General features: G+C 42.6%; 1 protein-coding gene across 1 annotated transcript in view; it reads right to left on the bottom strand.

The window, feature by feature from the left end:
• Nucleotides 1-1207: 1207 nt before the first annotated feature.
• The window catches only part of LOC120844084, a 51800-nt gene continuing 35203 nt past the window's right edge, over nucleotides 1208-17804 (bottom strand). The window contains exons 4-8 of the mRNA XM_040215688.3: nucleotides 17260-17436; nucleotides 10491-10625; nucleotides 7822-7911; nucleotides 3960-4056; nucleotides 1208-1421 (exon numbers count right to left, since the gene is read on the bottom strand). Coding sequence (XP_040071622.2) covers nucleotides 1358-1421; nucleotides 3960-4056; nucleotides 7822-7911; nucleotides 10491-10625; nucleotides 17260-17436 — 563 coding nt within the window. The 3' untranslated portion in view covers nucleotides 1208-1357. The remainder of the gene's footprint in view (nucleotides 1422-3959; nucleotides 4057-7821; nucleotides 7912-10490; nucleotides 10626-17259; nucleotides 17437-17804) is intronic.

The following is a 17804-nucleotide window of genomic DNA, read 5'->3' on the forward strand; positions in this document are numbered from 1 at the left end:
GTTGAATCGTCACGCGCAATGAAGCCAATGGGAAAGCGAGGTACCTAGGGTGCCTTCTAGAGGTACCTATGTAGGGACGTGTAAAAACGCAAAAGCCGTTTTTTTTTTTTTGCACGAGCTCTTCTGCAAATAAAAATAAGTAAAAAAGACTGCCCGAGATTATGCCGTCGCGTGCATTTCTTCAGCGCCGAAAGAGAAGAGCATGGCTTATGGAGACTATACCGGCATAATCACTGCAGTGAGCAAAGGAGCAAAGCATTATTAAAACTGCCCGAAGAAACTTTCCTGCATCATCCAGAGAATGCTCACAACCGTTGCACTCTGCGTCGATCTCATGACTTGTCATATACTACCACAGAGTCGTCGTCAGCTCTGTATCCATTTGGAGTCTCCTTCACAGGCGAACAGGAAATTTCATTTGCAGCTTATGTTCACGACGGCTTCACAAAGGATGGTCGGTGTCGCAGCGTACCTTCACATAATTTTTCTTATCGTAATGCCATCCGTATCGTGCAGAAACAGGGAAAGCAACCACGCAAGCGAGACACAAACACCACAAGGTCGTTACCGCGGCTTTCGCCATGTTTGTTTTCAAAGACCGTAGCGAAAGACTTCGAGAAAAAAAGCTGAGATATCTTAGCTAAATTTACTTTACGTCATAATTAATGAAATAATCATTCGTATTTTATAAAAGGATAATATTATTTTTCTCTGTTTCCTTCCATTTTCCGGAAGGTAGCCTTTTCTCCGTTATTCGCTCATTCTAAGTCCTGGAGGAAAGGAAGAAGATATAAAAAAGAACAGGGGGAAATGCAGGGATTTCTTCGCCCCAACTGGGTGGACACGTCACCGCGACGTAGGGCATCGTCAGATTCTAGCTGACCGCGTGCGTGAACCCGAACGTTGGGGCGGAGCCTCAAACAAGAATCATTCTAGTTTGAGGCTCCGCCCCTTCTTTCTCGATACGTCACAACTCGAAAGGTACCCGTTTGCGACCAGAATAGCACCCCTGTGCTCAATAGGGAGTTTTCGTCGATCGTTTTCGCCGTCCCGCAGCGCCCTCAGGAACCCGCTACGATACCCGGAACTCTACAGTCAAGGCCATCGGCGCGCAGGCGCAGTAACGGTTTATCTTTTATTACGAAAAATTTGACGCACAATCCCTCATAACGCCTTCACTTAAATAATTAAAAAACAAACTACCAACTTAAATGTGTAAAACGTTTTATTCACACGAATTAATGTATTTACAAAGCTGGTTTGTGGGTATGAATTATGCAATCAATATTTTCATTTCTATATACATGACTCTGGTATGCACATCTTCTAAAACCAAAAACAACCCTCTTGGACGATCTCAGCTGTTCATTGGAACAATAAATATCTCTGGCTCGTGGTGACGTTTTGATGACTTCCTTTGCCTGAAACAAGAACAATAAATGAAACACACTTTCAAAGTATCTTTTTCGATTTTTGTCTTGTTTTGGTGTACTTGGTTTCGGTGTTGCAATAATTGGTTATTGCAACCCCGAAACTTACACGCAGAAGACATTCAGGGTGCCTCATGATTGCGTAAAAACCACCCGCTATCGTGAGTGTTGGTTTGATCTGGCTCGTTCATTTATACACACACGCTCCCTGGTAGTACGCAAACATGCAGATGAACTCCGCCCTTCAAACTCTGTACGTCTTACAACTTCTGAACAAATGCTATATGCAAAACTGAGCATGTGCCATTAAAATATAAAGAGCGGTTAGTTTATGTAAAAACATGTAATGGTGCATAACGCTAAAGAAAAATTTCGAAGCGGGAAACATCTTTAAAGAAAAAAGGTTTATTTATTAGTCAGGGATTTAAAATACACGGGGTGTCTTAAATAAATAATATTTTGTACGTATTTGTGGTCATGTGTCGGATGCCGAGGCGTCAATATAGAACGAATCAACAATCAAAGGTTAACGCCGTATCTGTAGTGCACGCTTGTTCAAGAAAGGTAGATTGTGGGAGCGTTCGCCTTCAGATGATCGCTTTTACATCACGATATACCATGGTAGCGGGGGCTGCTTATTGGATGTTTGGAATTGTCCTTCAGTGTTGTCACTACTTCCAGCTGAAAGTTGTTTTGGGAGTGTCTTTTGTTCATCGTGATTGAATTCGCGAAGTGACACCACACATTGAAATCTCGAGAGCTTGAAATATTGGTAGAGGCTGTATTATATTTCTGGATAGCTTATGGGTGTAACATTTGTGAAATCACTAGCAGTGCGTCCCTACGACGTTAATGCTCTAAGTCCAAAGGTTTAGTGCTTCATAAACAATAAACTAATTTACACGCAGTTCGCGCCAACGAATGAATTAATCATAAGGGAAATTTTACATCAGCGTAATAGTTATTCAAGTATCTATTTATTCATTAATTCATTCATTCATTCATTCAATGACTGACTACATAGTCTTCATTGTGCGTTTTCGTACGATGTACACATTACACAAAAATGCATACATAAGAATACGTGGATCGAATCAATTAGGTGATGCAGTGAAATAAAAAGAATGTCTTTAATGCACATGGTTTTCTTAATAAGGTCACTCTAACAGTGCCTGACAAAGCAGTCTTGCTTACAAATCGACAAACCCACGTAATGAGTGTATAGATTAGTCCAATGGCGCTTGGCTTCAGACTTTTTTACTGATGGTTCATATACGTCTTCCAAAGAAGTTGTGCAAAATGGAAGTATACTAGAATGTCCCACATCTTTATACCGAATGACGTACAGCTGCAACGGAAAAAGAGTAGCACTAGTGACCGACGACCGGAGCGGCAAAATCGCGACACGCGGCGCTATTGTTCCCGAGCGCGCCGATAGCGAGAGTGCCAGTCACGTTCCATGTCTTAACGGAGGGGTGGCCGGCAAAAAACAGCCCATCCTAAAGCCCTCATTTTAACAGCTATCTTATCTCTCAATTTTCTGCCGGCCACCCCCGCGTTGAGACATGCAACCTGACTGGCACTCTCGCCATCGGCACGCTTGGGAACAAGAGCACCGCGTGTCGCGATTTTGCCGCTCCGGTCATCTGTCACTTGTGCTACTCTTTTTCCGTTGGAGCTGTACACATTAACAAATATATAAGACAGTTGCGGTGAATATCGTCTCTGAGCCATTTCTGATCATATAAATTGATTGTAAATTACTTCAGGACGTGAATTAATATTGTAAATAATGCCTGGACAAAAATGAAATATGGGGCCAGTGCTTGGAACTGGGAAAGTTAGTTTTTCATACTTCGATTCAACTGCGCTGCGAAGAATTACAATAACATCACTGAAGCTAAAAAGAGGGCGCGAATTACAAAATAGAGTGTGTGAATGTCTATGCAGATGGAAGTTCGTCTGCTTCAGTGGGCGTCTGGTGTCTCAGCTGTAGATAAGCAATTTAGTCAGTGCAGCACAACCACTAGCGTGGGGACTTTAACGTGCACCACGTAGTAGTGATACACAACCGCATGCCGGTACGATGCTCATTACTGGTGTGCGATCGTGTATCCCCACTGCGTGGTGCACGTTAAAGATTCCAGGCTAGCAGTCGTACTGCACTGGCTAAATTGCTCATCTACAGTTGGTAACCATGTCGCCATGCTCTGGCAGACAAAACGCCTGTTGCATAAACGTCCAACGACTCATTTTTTTTTAATAAGTAGTTCTTAGTTTGTTTTTATTTGTGTGTATGTCGTGTTACCTTTCTGTTCTCAGTGTCGTTATTTGTAATCCTTCGCACCGTAGTTTATTCAAACCAAATATGGGAAGTTTTTTTTTTTAATTTTATAAATGGGAATTAAGATAGAGATGTTTAAATTTTAAAGTTTTCTTAATTTTAAATATTGCGAGAACAATTTCAAACTTTCTTGTAGCAGTGCAATTAAAATGAAACGAGTAGTTTAATTGGTGGGGATATCTTACCTGAAGCACCGAACGCAGAGAACACACAGGTAAATAAGCAGGAGGAAGCCAATCAGTGACAATAAGGTCAGTAAAGCAATTTGTCCTCCTGAAATAGCTGTGAGAAACATAAAAAGTGCAAAACATATCAGTCATCAAATTTGTTCCTGGGCGCAAAGATGCGTACAACTGGAAGAAGTAAATATCTTATTATAAATAAGCAGTTTATATAATCAAGACGCGTTTCCTCGTCGATTTCAGAGGCTGAAGCGGTCAGATACGTTTCATTTTTTCCATTCGTTTCTATGGCATGACTTGTGATTGCTTGAGAAAAGACTTTTAGCTGGAATATATATGTTAGATTATATGCATTACAATAGAGCAACTGCGGACAATATTTATAAATAGAGGCCTGCGCAGGTAACAGTTAAATCATCTGCATCCGATCCGCATCCGCAGTCGTCGTCGCGGCATTCATACCGCATTAGCAATATTTGTAACCGCATTCGACCCGCAACCTGCGCATTCATGTTACATCATTAAATCAAGACTGAATAAAAAATATTGTCTGAACGGTACTTTATACGCCTTTTTCTTTACTTTGTACGGGAACTATTTAAGTCAAAATATAGTGAAAGTAATTTGGTCGCTTTTAGTTTTATCTTATTTCTGATATAAACTACCATCCTTCCAGAGACACTTCGCGTCGCTGGAGGGATGATCTAGGATATGTGCTCAAATGGAAGAACATATTCACAATTCCTTTCTTATTTTATTTTGTAACATTTTCTTCAAGCACACGCGTATTTTCTAAACATAAAAATGAATAAAGGAGAGACTAAAAGCATTCTGTCATTTTATGTAGCTTAAACAATAAAAAAATGTGGGAGGGGAACGGCGGTCAATCACCACACCGAAGTACTCGCATATACTTGGAAAGAAGCGAGTACATCACTAGGAATATATCGCAATATTTAATGTTCGCAACACCTCCTATTAGTCTCAATCTTAAAAATGACCCCGAACTGCGTGCTACATGCCAGTCAACAACTAGCCAACCCTAATAAGGTGGTGAACCGGACCAGTTGGTTGACGTTATGCATGACCGGGAAAACAGCACAGGAAAATCGGATTACGAAAAAGAACCAACAGGACAAAACAATGCTGTCCTGTCGTGTTTGTTCTTTGTCGGAGTCCGCATTTCCTTAGCTGTTTTCCCCATCATGTATGACTCGCCAACTGTCGAGAAAAAAAAAAAAAACGCACACAGACACCACGTGTTACATGTCGAGGAGGATTTTACTTTCATGTGCCTTGTGCCTGGAATATGATGGGTACAGTCTCCGGCGATATGAAAGACCCACTGGGAGCGCGTGGCCGAGGCGGTGGCTGGCGGGGGCGCTGCGAGCGCTCCGGGCAGTTCCGTTCTGCTTCGAGGGGAGGACGCTCACTCGGGGCTCAGCTAAAGCGCGCGCTTATCAGTTTGTGCTGAGCCCCGAGTGAGCGTCCTCCCCTCGAAGCAGAATGGAATTGCCCAGAGCGCTCGTAGCGCCCCCGCCAGCCACTGCCTCGGCCACGCGCTCCCAGTGGGTCTTTCATATCGCCGGAGACTGTACATTCTCAACGCCTTCGAGACGTACGCTTAAACATACCGTTTTTCATGGTGAATTAACCTGAGACTGGGGTAGAGAAAAAACATGAAAACATTTTGTTTCTACTCTACCCCAGTCTCAGGATAATTCAACGTGGTTAATATTCACCAGCTCGCTGCACCCTTACCATATTTTCTCTATATGCCGTTTCCACTTGAGATCAATGTATGTTTTCTTCACGTACATTAGGACAACCAAACCGAACGCCCTATTCGCGCTGGATGACAGCTATGTGTGTACAAAATAATATTTTAGTCTGCTTTCTTTTACGCACGTGTGAGCCACATATTCCGAGTGTACTATTATAATAATAACGATCATTCTTATTTTTATATAATATAATATTAAAAACAATAATGGGCTTTATTCTGTGTGCCCCTAACAACCTCACGGTTCACTCTCTGGCGCTCAAAACTTAAATTTAACATGGAGGTTATTCTATAAAATGAACTCATATGCTAAAACATTTTAAAGAGAAAATCTCGGTTTTTAAGATAATCATATAAAAAAACTACAAGGTGTTTTTATTCACATGTCTAAAATCAAGATATTTAGTGTGTTTGAGCCGATGTCCTACTTTATCTGTTCTTTGTTTGTCACAAGACAAGCCTACACAAACCGTATTTTTGGATCGAATTCAAAATATATAAAAATATTGCAATTTTTATTACTTGAAAATCAAAGTGCTGTATATGATTTTTTTTTCTTGAAAAAACGTGTGCATACGATTTTGATAATTGAAAATACATAAAAAAATAGAACAAAGAAAGTTTTTAACGTGTAATAATATTTTCGCCATATGCTAGACTTATCAGAGTAAGTTTGTTCCACACCACTTTTTATGGTATATGTAGTCGTAATACCTTTTCCTAGTATTTATAGTGTAGTTTCGAAAGGGTCCAGCTGTACCCATGTGGAACTAACTCTGTAAAAGGAGATTTAAAAAATAACATTTTTAACTCAAGGCGTGTTGCGTCTAAGTTGTTTTCTATTGAGCTTTAATCTACCTGTTTTGCATCACTAGCAAGGCATGAACTGTTCATGAACAAAAAAAATTGCAAATGATTACACGAATACATGAGCACTATTCGCGAAGTAAAATAGACTTTCATCGTTCGCTACAAGGCAATTAACGTCTGGTTGTCATTTTCGGAACGTCGTAATATGCTCTATCATACCGAATATATTTCCAAAAAAGAGTTAACTTAGTGGTTTTCAATGATGTTTTGACTCGTATTTTGAGAAAGACCCTGTATACCGGGTGCTTCTGCAGAAGATCAGACATACCTAAAAATAGTGTTTGAGGACGAAATGAGACTGTTTTCGGGATTCAACTTTAAGCCACGGTAGATGTCAGCGATTGCAAAAACACACTAAGTTTCGCAATGCGTGCATGAACTTCACTAAATAAGCTTTTCTGTTAGTGAAAATAAAACTTTTTTTCAGTTAGAAAACTTGTTGGACGTAGTAAAAAAACTTCTATATCAGTTAATTTTAGGAAGGCTTGAATCACGTGGAAAGTGTACGGGTGTGCTAACCTTCCGACTCGCGCAGAAGTCGCAAGGTCGACGATGTGAAAATGCGGATGATGTTCTTATTAGATGGGTCGCTGGTCTTCTGCATTCTGGGCGAGTGGTAACTTTTGGCGCACCTCCGCGCTTTCCACGTCCTTCAAGTCGTCCTAAACTTGACCGATTTAGGGTTTATGATGACGTTCGGAAGGCTTATTATTTGATCGATATGTTTATTTTATAATGAAAAAAGCTAATTAGTAAATTGCAGGCAGATATTTGGCTAGTTAGTACGTTTCTCGGACTCTAACGCCCGCCGTGGCTGTCATTTTGTTCCCAGAAAGAGTAGCTTTCTTCTCTAACTCCCTTAGGAGTTTTGGAAAATCGTCACAGAAACACCCTGCCTATATATCATCTAAGAATGTAAATCCACACACAATCCGAGTTTAAGTCTGAATCGTTAAATGCCACTGGACTATCATCTGCCGGCGTAATTGAAAAACCGGGCCACTGCCTCGGGTAACCTCGAATTGTGCGTTCAAAGAAAAGATACCTATCAGGAATCATCATTTTAGAGTTGATAAAATAAAAGCATATGACAAGCTGTTCTAAATTTTTTCACGAGGCAGGTATTAGGATATACTTTTAAGTATGGTATAACGTTAAAAACTAAAACAAAATTGTCCCACTTTTCTCTGCATTTTGAGAATAAAAACTCACCGACTTTATAGCGGCATGCTCCGTCAAGACATACCATGCCTGTGTCTCCGCACTCCCAGTCAAATGTGCACGTGTAGTCGATGAATGATTCTGCGGCAGAAGTATTGAATGTTTACTTGGTATAACTTCATAAAATGCGTGCTCAACCATATCTAATGGTGCAATTGATAATTATATGACCAAGAAAACTTTTTGATAGCAATATAGCTGGTCCTTCGGCGGTCCACAACTAAGGCTTTCTTAGACGAGGCTCAAGTGGCATTGATGATTATCTGAAATCACTAAAAGTAGCACCACTTTTTTGTAAGTCAAAAATTGAAGCTAATACAAACTGACGAACGTGAGCTTGTGCTCTAAAAAAAATTGTGCGTCTACTTTCACACACAGCACTTGGAGAGCCTATCACCGCAACTTACGGAGGCAGCTCAGAGAATGACGATGCCGAAACATACGTTTAGACCAATAAACGCAGTCTGAGTTGTGACATTAAGCAATGCAAAACGTCGCGCTTGCATTGCTTGATGTCACAACTCAGACTGCGTTTTTTGGTCTAAGCATATGTTTCCGCATTGTCATTCGCTGAGCAGCCTCCGTAAGTTGCGGTGATTGGCTCTCCGAGTGTTGTGCGGGAAAGCAGACTCACGGGCTTTTTTTTAGAGTGTGGAACACGAACAACAAACGAGGAACAAACCCCAAGCATTACCCCTGTACGAAGACGTGACCGTTACAAAATTTCCGCAGGCAAGAACAATCCACCACGCCTGCAATCTTTATGACGCTCCTGTGCTACGAGCCAACAGCAAACAAAGCTAAATTAAAAAAAAAAAACACGTTACATTTCCGTTTTACTTTACAACGCACCGAAGCGGAAGTTGCGAGCCACCGGAGTAACACAATCCATAGCTCGTAGAGTATCACGTGATCTCCCGGTTCGGTGGAGCGGCCCGCGGCGCCTGAAGTCACGTGTTACGCGTGCAGCGCTCAATTGCCTAAGATGGCCGGTAGCGTCCGCTGCGGTGCACCGTAAAGTGAACCGAAGTATGGTATTCGAGCGTGATGCACACAAAGAGTTTTTGTTGAGCTTTCACGCACCGCTTGACGGAAGGCGGTTTCGTAGGACTAGAATGGTGCTTTTGATTTTCCGTTGTTTGTGCAGCAATTTCGACCTTAAGATCTGCTGAAGCTCGCTTAAAAAATTTAATTCGCCATGTCTCTAGATGAACAAAGTGCACGAAGAGCTCGGAAGAACACTGACACAGATGTCTGTTTACTGAACAAACGCTTCGCACAGAGTATAGCTTAGTTTTAGTGCGCTGCTCTTGATTCGGCGCAATTGATATGTTAATTAAAAGAGGAGACGTACACTGGTATTTTAATTCGTGTCGTTGTCGGGAATGAAATTGCACAGTCTAAGTCTACTCTCGCAATAAACTGTTTTTGATACTAAAGAAGACAAATACTGTTATGTGCTTGCATTGCATAGGTTATAGGTGCCAGTACTTATCCGTGATCAATATTTTTTTGTGTATTTTTCACGTAAACTCTAAAATTATGAATTTGCTAATTATTCTTACTTATGCAGAAATTTGTAACAAAAAGTACGTTTTGTGGTATATTTTACAGTTTATTTACGAAATACGTTTGTACTCAACTAACACTTGAAACATTCTTATTAGTTACCGTTGCATAAAAAAAAGTTCAGCACTTCTTTACTCGCAGAGTTAAAGGCAAACAACTTGACGAAAAAATGTAGAGAAGAGACAGAGTGAGTGTACTCTGGCGTTGCACACGCTTTGATACGCTGCGAGACGCGCCTGCACAGAGCAGTTTATACTGAGGAAGTTTGGCCTTCTTAAGGAGATTTTGACGGCCTGGCAACCACAGCAGTGCAGTCTGACATTCGGGGGATGACTACTTCCGTCCGCCGCTTTGTGGATTTGACTCAACTCATAGGAACTCCACGCGATTTCTCAGGAATAACCAAGACAAAGAAGTAACGCCACTTTGTGTTATCGCGAAATCCGCTGGTTCTAGCGGGCAACAAGCACCGCCCATTTGCCAAACTCTCTCAGTATAAAGGGCTCCGTGCCTGCAGCGACGTGGGCGCCGTTTAGGTGGTGCCAAAATTTGAGAGTGTTTCTGACTGCTCGATCGGGGTCACGTGGTTTGCGAGCCGCGTTTGCGATACAAGTTGCGGAGAGGCTTAGACTTAGGCTAGGTGACGCAAGCGACCGCCCGTTACAAAGGGTGTAGCCATTGACGTCCATCTATCCATCCATCGAGGAGGCAAAAGCTTCAATCGCTAACAACTGTTTGCCATACAAGCTCTGAAGACGAGGCGAAAACGTCAATCGTCTTCAAAGCATCAATTATCTGCAAGAGTCTCTCGGAATTCCTCCGCTCGCTTTTCGTTTACCGCAGGACAACGCAGGCATGCGCACACTCACCCACTATGAACAGCAGACATCCGCCATTAAATTGAAAACGATCTCCGTCGTTTGAGTTGCTCCCTCTCTTAAATTCAGGCTCTCTATTGATGACATGCGAGGAGGAAAAACGCTGCCCATGTTTTCATTGCAAGTTGTCTATTGCCAAGACGTGCTAGTGGTTCCCCTGAGCTTAATAATACAGTGGTTCTACCAATATCAATTCATACTCCTTGGACTCACCATTTGTGCATTTTGTACCCACGAGATTGGCCTTGAATCCATCAACACATTGACATGTCTCCGAGGCACACTCGGAGTAGTCCGTAAACCAAGTGCATTGATGATGTATCTCACACGGCTCGCCCAAACGGGATCCTGAATTTAAAGACAAAAGAGTAAGTGCATATGGTTCAGGCTCATAGAATATTTACATTTGGCAACCCAAAATTTAGCCGACAGTTTATTTATACAAAAAGTGGAAGTACAGTAAAGAGAAACAATATTCAGTAGGGTGTGCTATTTATGTATTTATTATTGCAATATAGCGGATTCCAAACCAACAGCAAGACTGCCTAGTGATGAACCAGGACATCAAACAGAGCCCTACCTTAGAACAGAATGTTAAGTTGGGCTAGTTGGTTGTTCATGACTGGAAGGGAGCGCCGAAAGACAGGGACAAAAGAAGTAGGTAACGACAGGGACAAAGTAGGTAACGACAGGGACAAAAGAAGTAGGTAACGACGACACGCGCCACGTGTCGTCGTTACCTACTTCTTTTGTCCCTGTCTTTCGGCGCTCCCTTCCAGCCTACCTTAGAAATTGTAGAAAGCACAGTATCGCAGATATAAATACGCGATGTGAAAAAATATGAGCTTAAACGTAGCAAAATTAAAGCTGTCAAAGAACGGCCAATGCTCCCTAATAAAATTTACGAGTCAAAGGACGTGCGTTTATCTTGTTAAAGATTACGAGTGATTCGAACGTATTGAAAAAGAGCAGGGGTGGGAATTACATGGGCGCAGTCTTCACCATGTATTTACTAGGTTCGGCCGGGAGAGAACAAATGTCATGACAAGTCGTTCAATTGACAAAAAGTTTTGAAGTAACGCTCCAATTATTATTTTTATGGATCCTGCTGTAAATGTAGTGTTGACGGCAAATACCATTGGGCATGCCGCTCAATGGTATTTGCCGATAGATTTAGACAGTTTTCTAAATGTCGATGGTCTTCGAACTATTCAGCAATCAGTTTTCGCAATTATATCGCCCAATTCCGAAACTAGAAGCAAGAAACAAAAACGACGGAATTTTTTTGTTTAGAATTATGCAAAAAGGTGAGACGTAGCAGTTTCGCGCCTCTCGACATTTTCACGGCAGTGTATCCTAGGTAGATACGCCAAACGTCGCGCAGCAGACGAAGCGCCTGAAACGATTATCTCTCTGTATATTAATGCACAGTCGTCTGCGCATTCGAGCGCCGAATGCAGCGCCACCGCAGTGGTGTGACGTAAGAATTGAGTTTCTCCAAAAACCCATCACTATGGAGTGCCTGAAAAAAACTATGTCGTTATGAAAGGAAGTTTCTACGCTTGTTCTTCGCCCAGTTTTGTGATCATTTGACAGAAAAAAACGTAATGTCATTTTGATAATTCTGATAAGCTTAGGGAGTACAGGATGCTTCGTGCGTGCTTAATGCGTGCGTTATCATTTATGCTTATTTTGGTCGTTAACTCGTTATATTTTATAAGGGGTAGACGAGCGCGTGCGGCGTGTAGAATTACATTCCAAGCATTCTTTTTGATGCTTGCGAAATTAACCAGTATAGGTGTATTATCAGAGCACGCCATAGTTTTATCACGTATAGCACGTAAAGTACTGTCACACTCGGCCAGGGGGCCCGCGCGTCAGTGCGACCACGTAATGTTGGCTTCGACTTCCGCGAGACGCGACCATAAAGGCAGCGTTGTAGTAGCGTTTGATTATTTGCGAGCCACGTTCAAATGCTAGCGTCTGTCATCTTTTGTCCATCCACGTAAAAAAACTAATATAAACAACAAAAAAAATATGTACAGCGTGTGGCTTTCGCGTCCTGGCGAAGATAAAAAAAATGCATTCCTTTCAGCTGCTTCGTATATGTTTTCTTCCGTAGCACATTTCAGCAATGTGAGAGGGCCTAAGAACGCGCTATCAAAACGCGACCTAAACATATTACATTTTTCTCGCGACGGCGCTGCTTTAAACTTGAGAGACACAGGCCTTTTGGACACGAGGATACGTCAGGGATCGGGTTGGGCTCGGTCCAGCTCTGATTGAAGGCGAGTGCCCGTCAGTGCTCGGCGTGAACTCGGAACCAATCACAGACTTCGGGTCCGAAAAATGCGCTCTAAGAAACGCTTGCGCGTCTAGCTTACCCGCAAAACACTCAAAGAGCCAGTCATTGCGATCTAGGAAATCATCTCAGCGAATGATGAGGCAGAACATCTCTTTAGACCTCATAATTAACTCTGCGCTATGGCATTGCGCAATGCAAAGTGTCGTGCTTGCATTGCGTAATGTCACAGCGTAATGCCATAGCGTAATGTCAAAGCACTCGTTTCTGTTTACTTCCTCGTCCTTGTATTTTTTGCGCTTCTGTAGTTTAATTTTTAGGGTCCAAACAAATATTCCGCCTCATCATTTGCTGAGCTGATTTCGTAGGTCGCAGAGATTTGCTCTTCGAGTGTTTTGCGGGTAAGTAGACGTGCAGGCATTCCTTAGAGTGTGCTGATCGCCAGTATTGCCTGGTGGGGTTTTCGAAAGGGGTCTATCATAGAGCAATATAGTAAACGTAAAGAGAGGACACAGGAGCCAATTCGCGGCCCAGATAGTGCGTTTAATACCCTCCGCTACGTGGCGCTTTCTGCAATTTGGTTAAAATTAATTAAAACTCTTTCTGTGAAAAGTATTTATTTTTTAAATGGCAATGCTTTAAAATTGTTTAAAGTACTTAAAACGACTGAATAGTTTAAATCAAATACGTCACAAAAACCACGTGATGAATGGCGCCTGTCATAGCCTGCCTGCCTGCACGCCGTCGCCTCTGCATCATTCTGCAATGCCTCTGCTCGTCCCTGCGTCGTTCGTCTGTGCCGTGCGTGCCGTCCATCTGTGCTTTCTGCTGCATCATGTTCGGTCGACTTTGCATCAATCAAGGTGACGCATGACCGCCCGCGTGCTCGCATGCTTGGCGTGAATTCGTTTAGCCGATCGGTTCGAGCTTCTCGCGCTGTTGTTTCTGCCGGGCTGTCTGGCTGCACTTGAACGTCTGTGCATGTTGACTTTCGATGAGATTGTTTTAAAAAAAGAATTTACCTTACGACCCTGCACACGACATTGTCCATGGGTTTACAGATGACGCTGTTGAACGAACCTCTAACATTGCAGATAGAGCCTTGGTTGTTATGCTGTCTGAAATTTCCAGGAGGTGCGTTTAGCCCCTTGCATACACTGTTGTGCACACTCCAACAACGTCTTCTGTTTAACGCAGTCTCCTCATTTCTCTCATTCGGGAGCTTAAAGGGCGGTGCAAAGATATTCAATTGGAATGTTTTTCACTTTACACGAGCTTACTGGCTCTAGTGGGACTCAATGATACTCGCACGCAACGCCACTGACCAAGAAACTCCTTTGTTGCGCTGTAATTTCGAGGACAAAACCGAGTGTTTTCATTCAATCTCTCCTTCGAAAAACCTGATGACGTAGCTGGGCGGTAGCAGTACCGCCCAGTGACAATATTTGAATACGGCTCATAGATTGGACCCGAGCATGGCGTGGACACTCGATTTGGGCTCGTGATAATCGATAGCTCGAGAAACATTCGGGTAGTGTCCTGTGACCAATCGCTGCAATGACGACAACAGCCGAACCATAACAATGTTTGGAACTCAGCGCGTGTCCTGTGCCTTGCCAACCCCAGCGCATGGCTATGATCAACATTGGCGGTATATAATCGGCTCCAGATCACGGGGCCGCTTGTTCTGGCTGCGAGTTGAAAGGGTGAACTCTGCTCGTTTTTCTTCGACTTCGATTGCGTGTGGTGAAAACGAACGGGTATTTCACAGATCATTAACGTCAGGGATTCGTTCTAAGCGGTATTTGCGCAAAATACAAATATCAGTGCATCGCCCCTTTAAGACTGTTGGCTTCACAGTAAAGGCTGTGGTCTGTGGTTAGGGGGCTTCAAACGTAAGCTTTATGTGTGTGGTGATAAATCACTTTTTGAAGTTGACAATGAACACGTTTACTTTGTCTTTGATGTTCCGCACCTTCCCAAAACAACCAAGAGCAATCTCCAAGCCCACAAACTTTCTATTGGAAATTTGGTCTTTGAGTGGTCTTCTATTGTTGAACTTTATTGTTCTATCCATGAGATGAGCTTGCAGTTGGCTCCGAAGCTTACTGAGAGACACATGTTTTCAAGAACCTTTCTGTAAAATGGAAGAAAATTGTGCCCCACAGGTACTGAGTGCCTCACTCTTTCTTGCAATCATATCCCTTGTTTATGCCAAGGAACTTCCTGAGGCAGCCATGGCTAGCCTATTTCTGTGATAGGATGTGCATACCTTTTGACTGTCTAAATAGCTAAAAAATTCAAGAAGACAGGGCAGAAGTTGCGTCATGCCATTCTGAAGGGAGAATCTGAAATACTTGATTTTCTTCACCAGTAACTCGGATGGATTTCAGCATGGCAGTTCCAAAGTAGGAGGCAGCCATAAGCCATCATTCGGTGGCAAGTTACAATGAAAAGTGTCCTCATGCTCTGGGATGAGCTTTCAAGCAGCCATGACTTTAAGTTCTTACTTACAGGACGCCTGCAGCAAGACACACTTGAGAAAGTTTTTGGAGCTATATACGACAAATGCTGGGCTGCACCACAAACCCAAATGTGCGTCAGTTCGCCTCAGGACTAAAACACCTCTGGATAAAGAAACTGTTCAAACTGTCGGACAATGAAAACGTAGAGGATGACAAGGCTGACCTCCTAAAGGAGTTGCAAATATCTTCGCACCATGAAAGTTTAATTTCAGACATTGTGGAATGTCTTCCAATTGATAACTTCCCGCCGCTAGAGGATATTTCTGAGCTGGCATCAGACATCAGGTCTAACATAATTGATGACTCGTCCACTTTTTTATTACGTTTGGGGCTATTTGATCAAGCTTTTGCTTGAACAGACAACTTACAGCTGTGGCTGTTCTCAGCTGCTATCGGATGAGTATAATAACTTAACCAGGCCTCACCAGTACTGTCTTGTTCCTAAAGCATACCACGTGCCTGGAAAATTCTTCGGGAACTTAGTAGTACCATCACAGGCTGCCTTTCATTTCATTCAGCAACTAGAAAATCACTTTCTTCCCATAATAGAGAGTGTGACACATGTTCGAGGAGTGTGTGCCGCCTTGTATAGCACACTTTGAGGTCTGGGTGGTTTTAGCCTTTGCCAGAGGAGTACCTGAAAGGGTTTTTAAAATTGTTTTGCAATATACGCTTCTGTTGACATGTTTGATTTCTTAACCGGAATTTGGACAAAGTTCAGTTGCACTCTTCAGTGGCTAGTAAGAACGAGACAGGTCTAACTGTCAATAGTGTATTAACAGAGGCGGTTGACAAACCAAAAACAAAAAGTGCTTATTAAGTGGGCGGTGCAACTTGCTCTCCAAATATTTGTTTCCCCTTTTTCCAGCGCATGTGTATCACGGCTCCCTAACAAACATATTTTCCACCTTCTACAAAATTTCGATAGAAAATAGTGTATAGACTAGAGGCTAAAAATATTTGAAAGAAAATGTATCCACTTTTGTATCCACTGTCCATAGTTTTTTAGCCGCTTTTTCTGAAGCCATATTTATTTTCTGAACGATTTCGGGGAATGTTTAGGGACGTTGAATCTTGTCAGATTTCGAATAGAGTTCTCATTGTTTGGTAATGGCTCGCCCGCAGTGAGTGTGAGGCTATGCAAAATTGGTGTTTTTATATTTGCCGGAAATCAGGAGTTTGTACTATCCGGCGTGTGCTTCGCACTGTTATTATACTCTTATGACTGGTAATGATAGCGATGTCTTATTTATTTTTGCACTTACTTCCCATACCCGAGTCGGCGTGAAAGTGAATGTATCATACAGCATGTTCTCCGTGGAAAGGTTTTGTTAACTTGGTTCCGCTAAAAATCTTTTACGAAGCGTACGATATGCCGAAGTCCTTCATATTCATTTATTTTTGTGAGTATCGATCTCTTTCGTATAAAACATACAGAGCGTCTGAAGTAAATCATGTATACATGAATGTGATCCAATAAAATGTGTTCGAACCACTTACTGTTATTGACCCCAAAATGCTCCACCAGCCAGGAGTCAATGCGGTGATTGTGTAACTTCAATGCTTTACAATAGAAAAAGAACAAGAAATATATATACTTCTGCCATAGCTTCTGCTTTGTGAAGTAGAAATATTGTTTAACACATTTTGTACGGACTCTATTGTAAAAAAAATAAAGCAAAAGTGCGTCAGTATTTGAAAAAAAAAAAAAAAAAAAAAAAAAACAGCGGCCTTGGGAGTCAAGGAGCTCCCGAGAGCCGAGCGAGGCGGGAGGAAAGAGAGAGAGAAGGGGTAGCGAAGAAACCGGAGCTGAAACGCCCAAACCGAAACCGAAACTAACTTGACCGGAAACGGAATCAGATTATAATTAATACCGCCCGCTAGGAGCGCTACCTGTCACTGGTCTATCTGGGCCGCTGGGGCCTATGGCAGTGTCCGCTCTTTACCTTGTGTATATTACTCTATGGGTCTATTGCGTTTCCCGCGTTTTCAGGATAAAACTTCGGATAACTGGCAACAATGACTTCAAGCACCAAGATGGCTCAAGACGTGCCGTCACTTTGAAGCGCACCATGTTTAGCGGCTCTAGCCAAGACAGAAGACGACGCTTTTGAGAAAATCGTGGATACTCGAGAATCGTTTAAGGCTCACCGACCTTTGTCGCACCTTCGTCCTTCCCGGTTGTAAATGGGGAAGTCCTTCTGGCACTGGCAGGCGAACGACGTCGGGGAATGCTTGAGGGGCGGGCTCACGGAGAAGCACCCGGTGTTTGTGTCCACACAAGAGCTGGTGTCGTTCAGACACGGCTCGCTCCAGTGGGCGGCCCTGTAGTCTGTAAAGGCGCGGAAAGCTGTCTGAACTGTTCTAGGTAAGTCGTAATTGACAAGAGCGTTACCGTATACCTCCGCTATCATAGATGTGACGTCATCACTGTTAGAGGGAACAGTGAGGGCAACAGGCAACAACCGTTCTGAACTATCGTCAATTATGAACGTTGAAGAAGAAACTAAACACATTTTTTGTCATACTAATCAAAATTCGGAGGCAAGAAGGCCCGAAATATTAGATAACCTTTTCCTTCTCTCAGGATTTATATGGCAATACTGCATAACCAACTCGCCTGCATACTTTCCCTCCTTGCATTTTTTATGCACAATATAATTGAAGAAAGTTTAATGTGATCAGTCCCAACATTTCGAA

The sequence above is a fragment of the Ixodes scapularis genome, unplaced genomic scaffold (assembly GCF_016920785.2).
Source record: "Ixodes scapularis isolate PalLabHiFi unplaced genomic scaffold, ASM1692078v2 PGA_scaffold2__306_contigs__length_199485367, whole genome shotgun sequence".
In the NCBI taxonomy this organism is placed as follows: Eukaryota; Metazoa; Arthropoda; class Arachnida; order Ixodida; family Ixodidae; genus Ixodes; species Ixodes scapularis.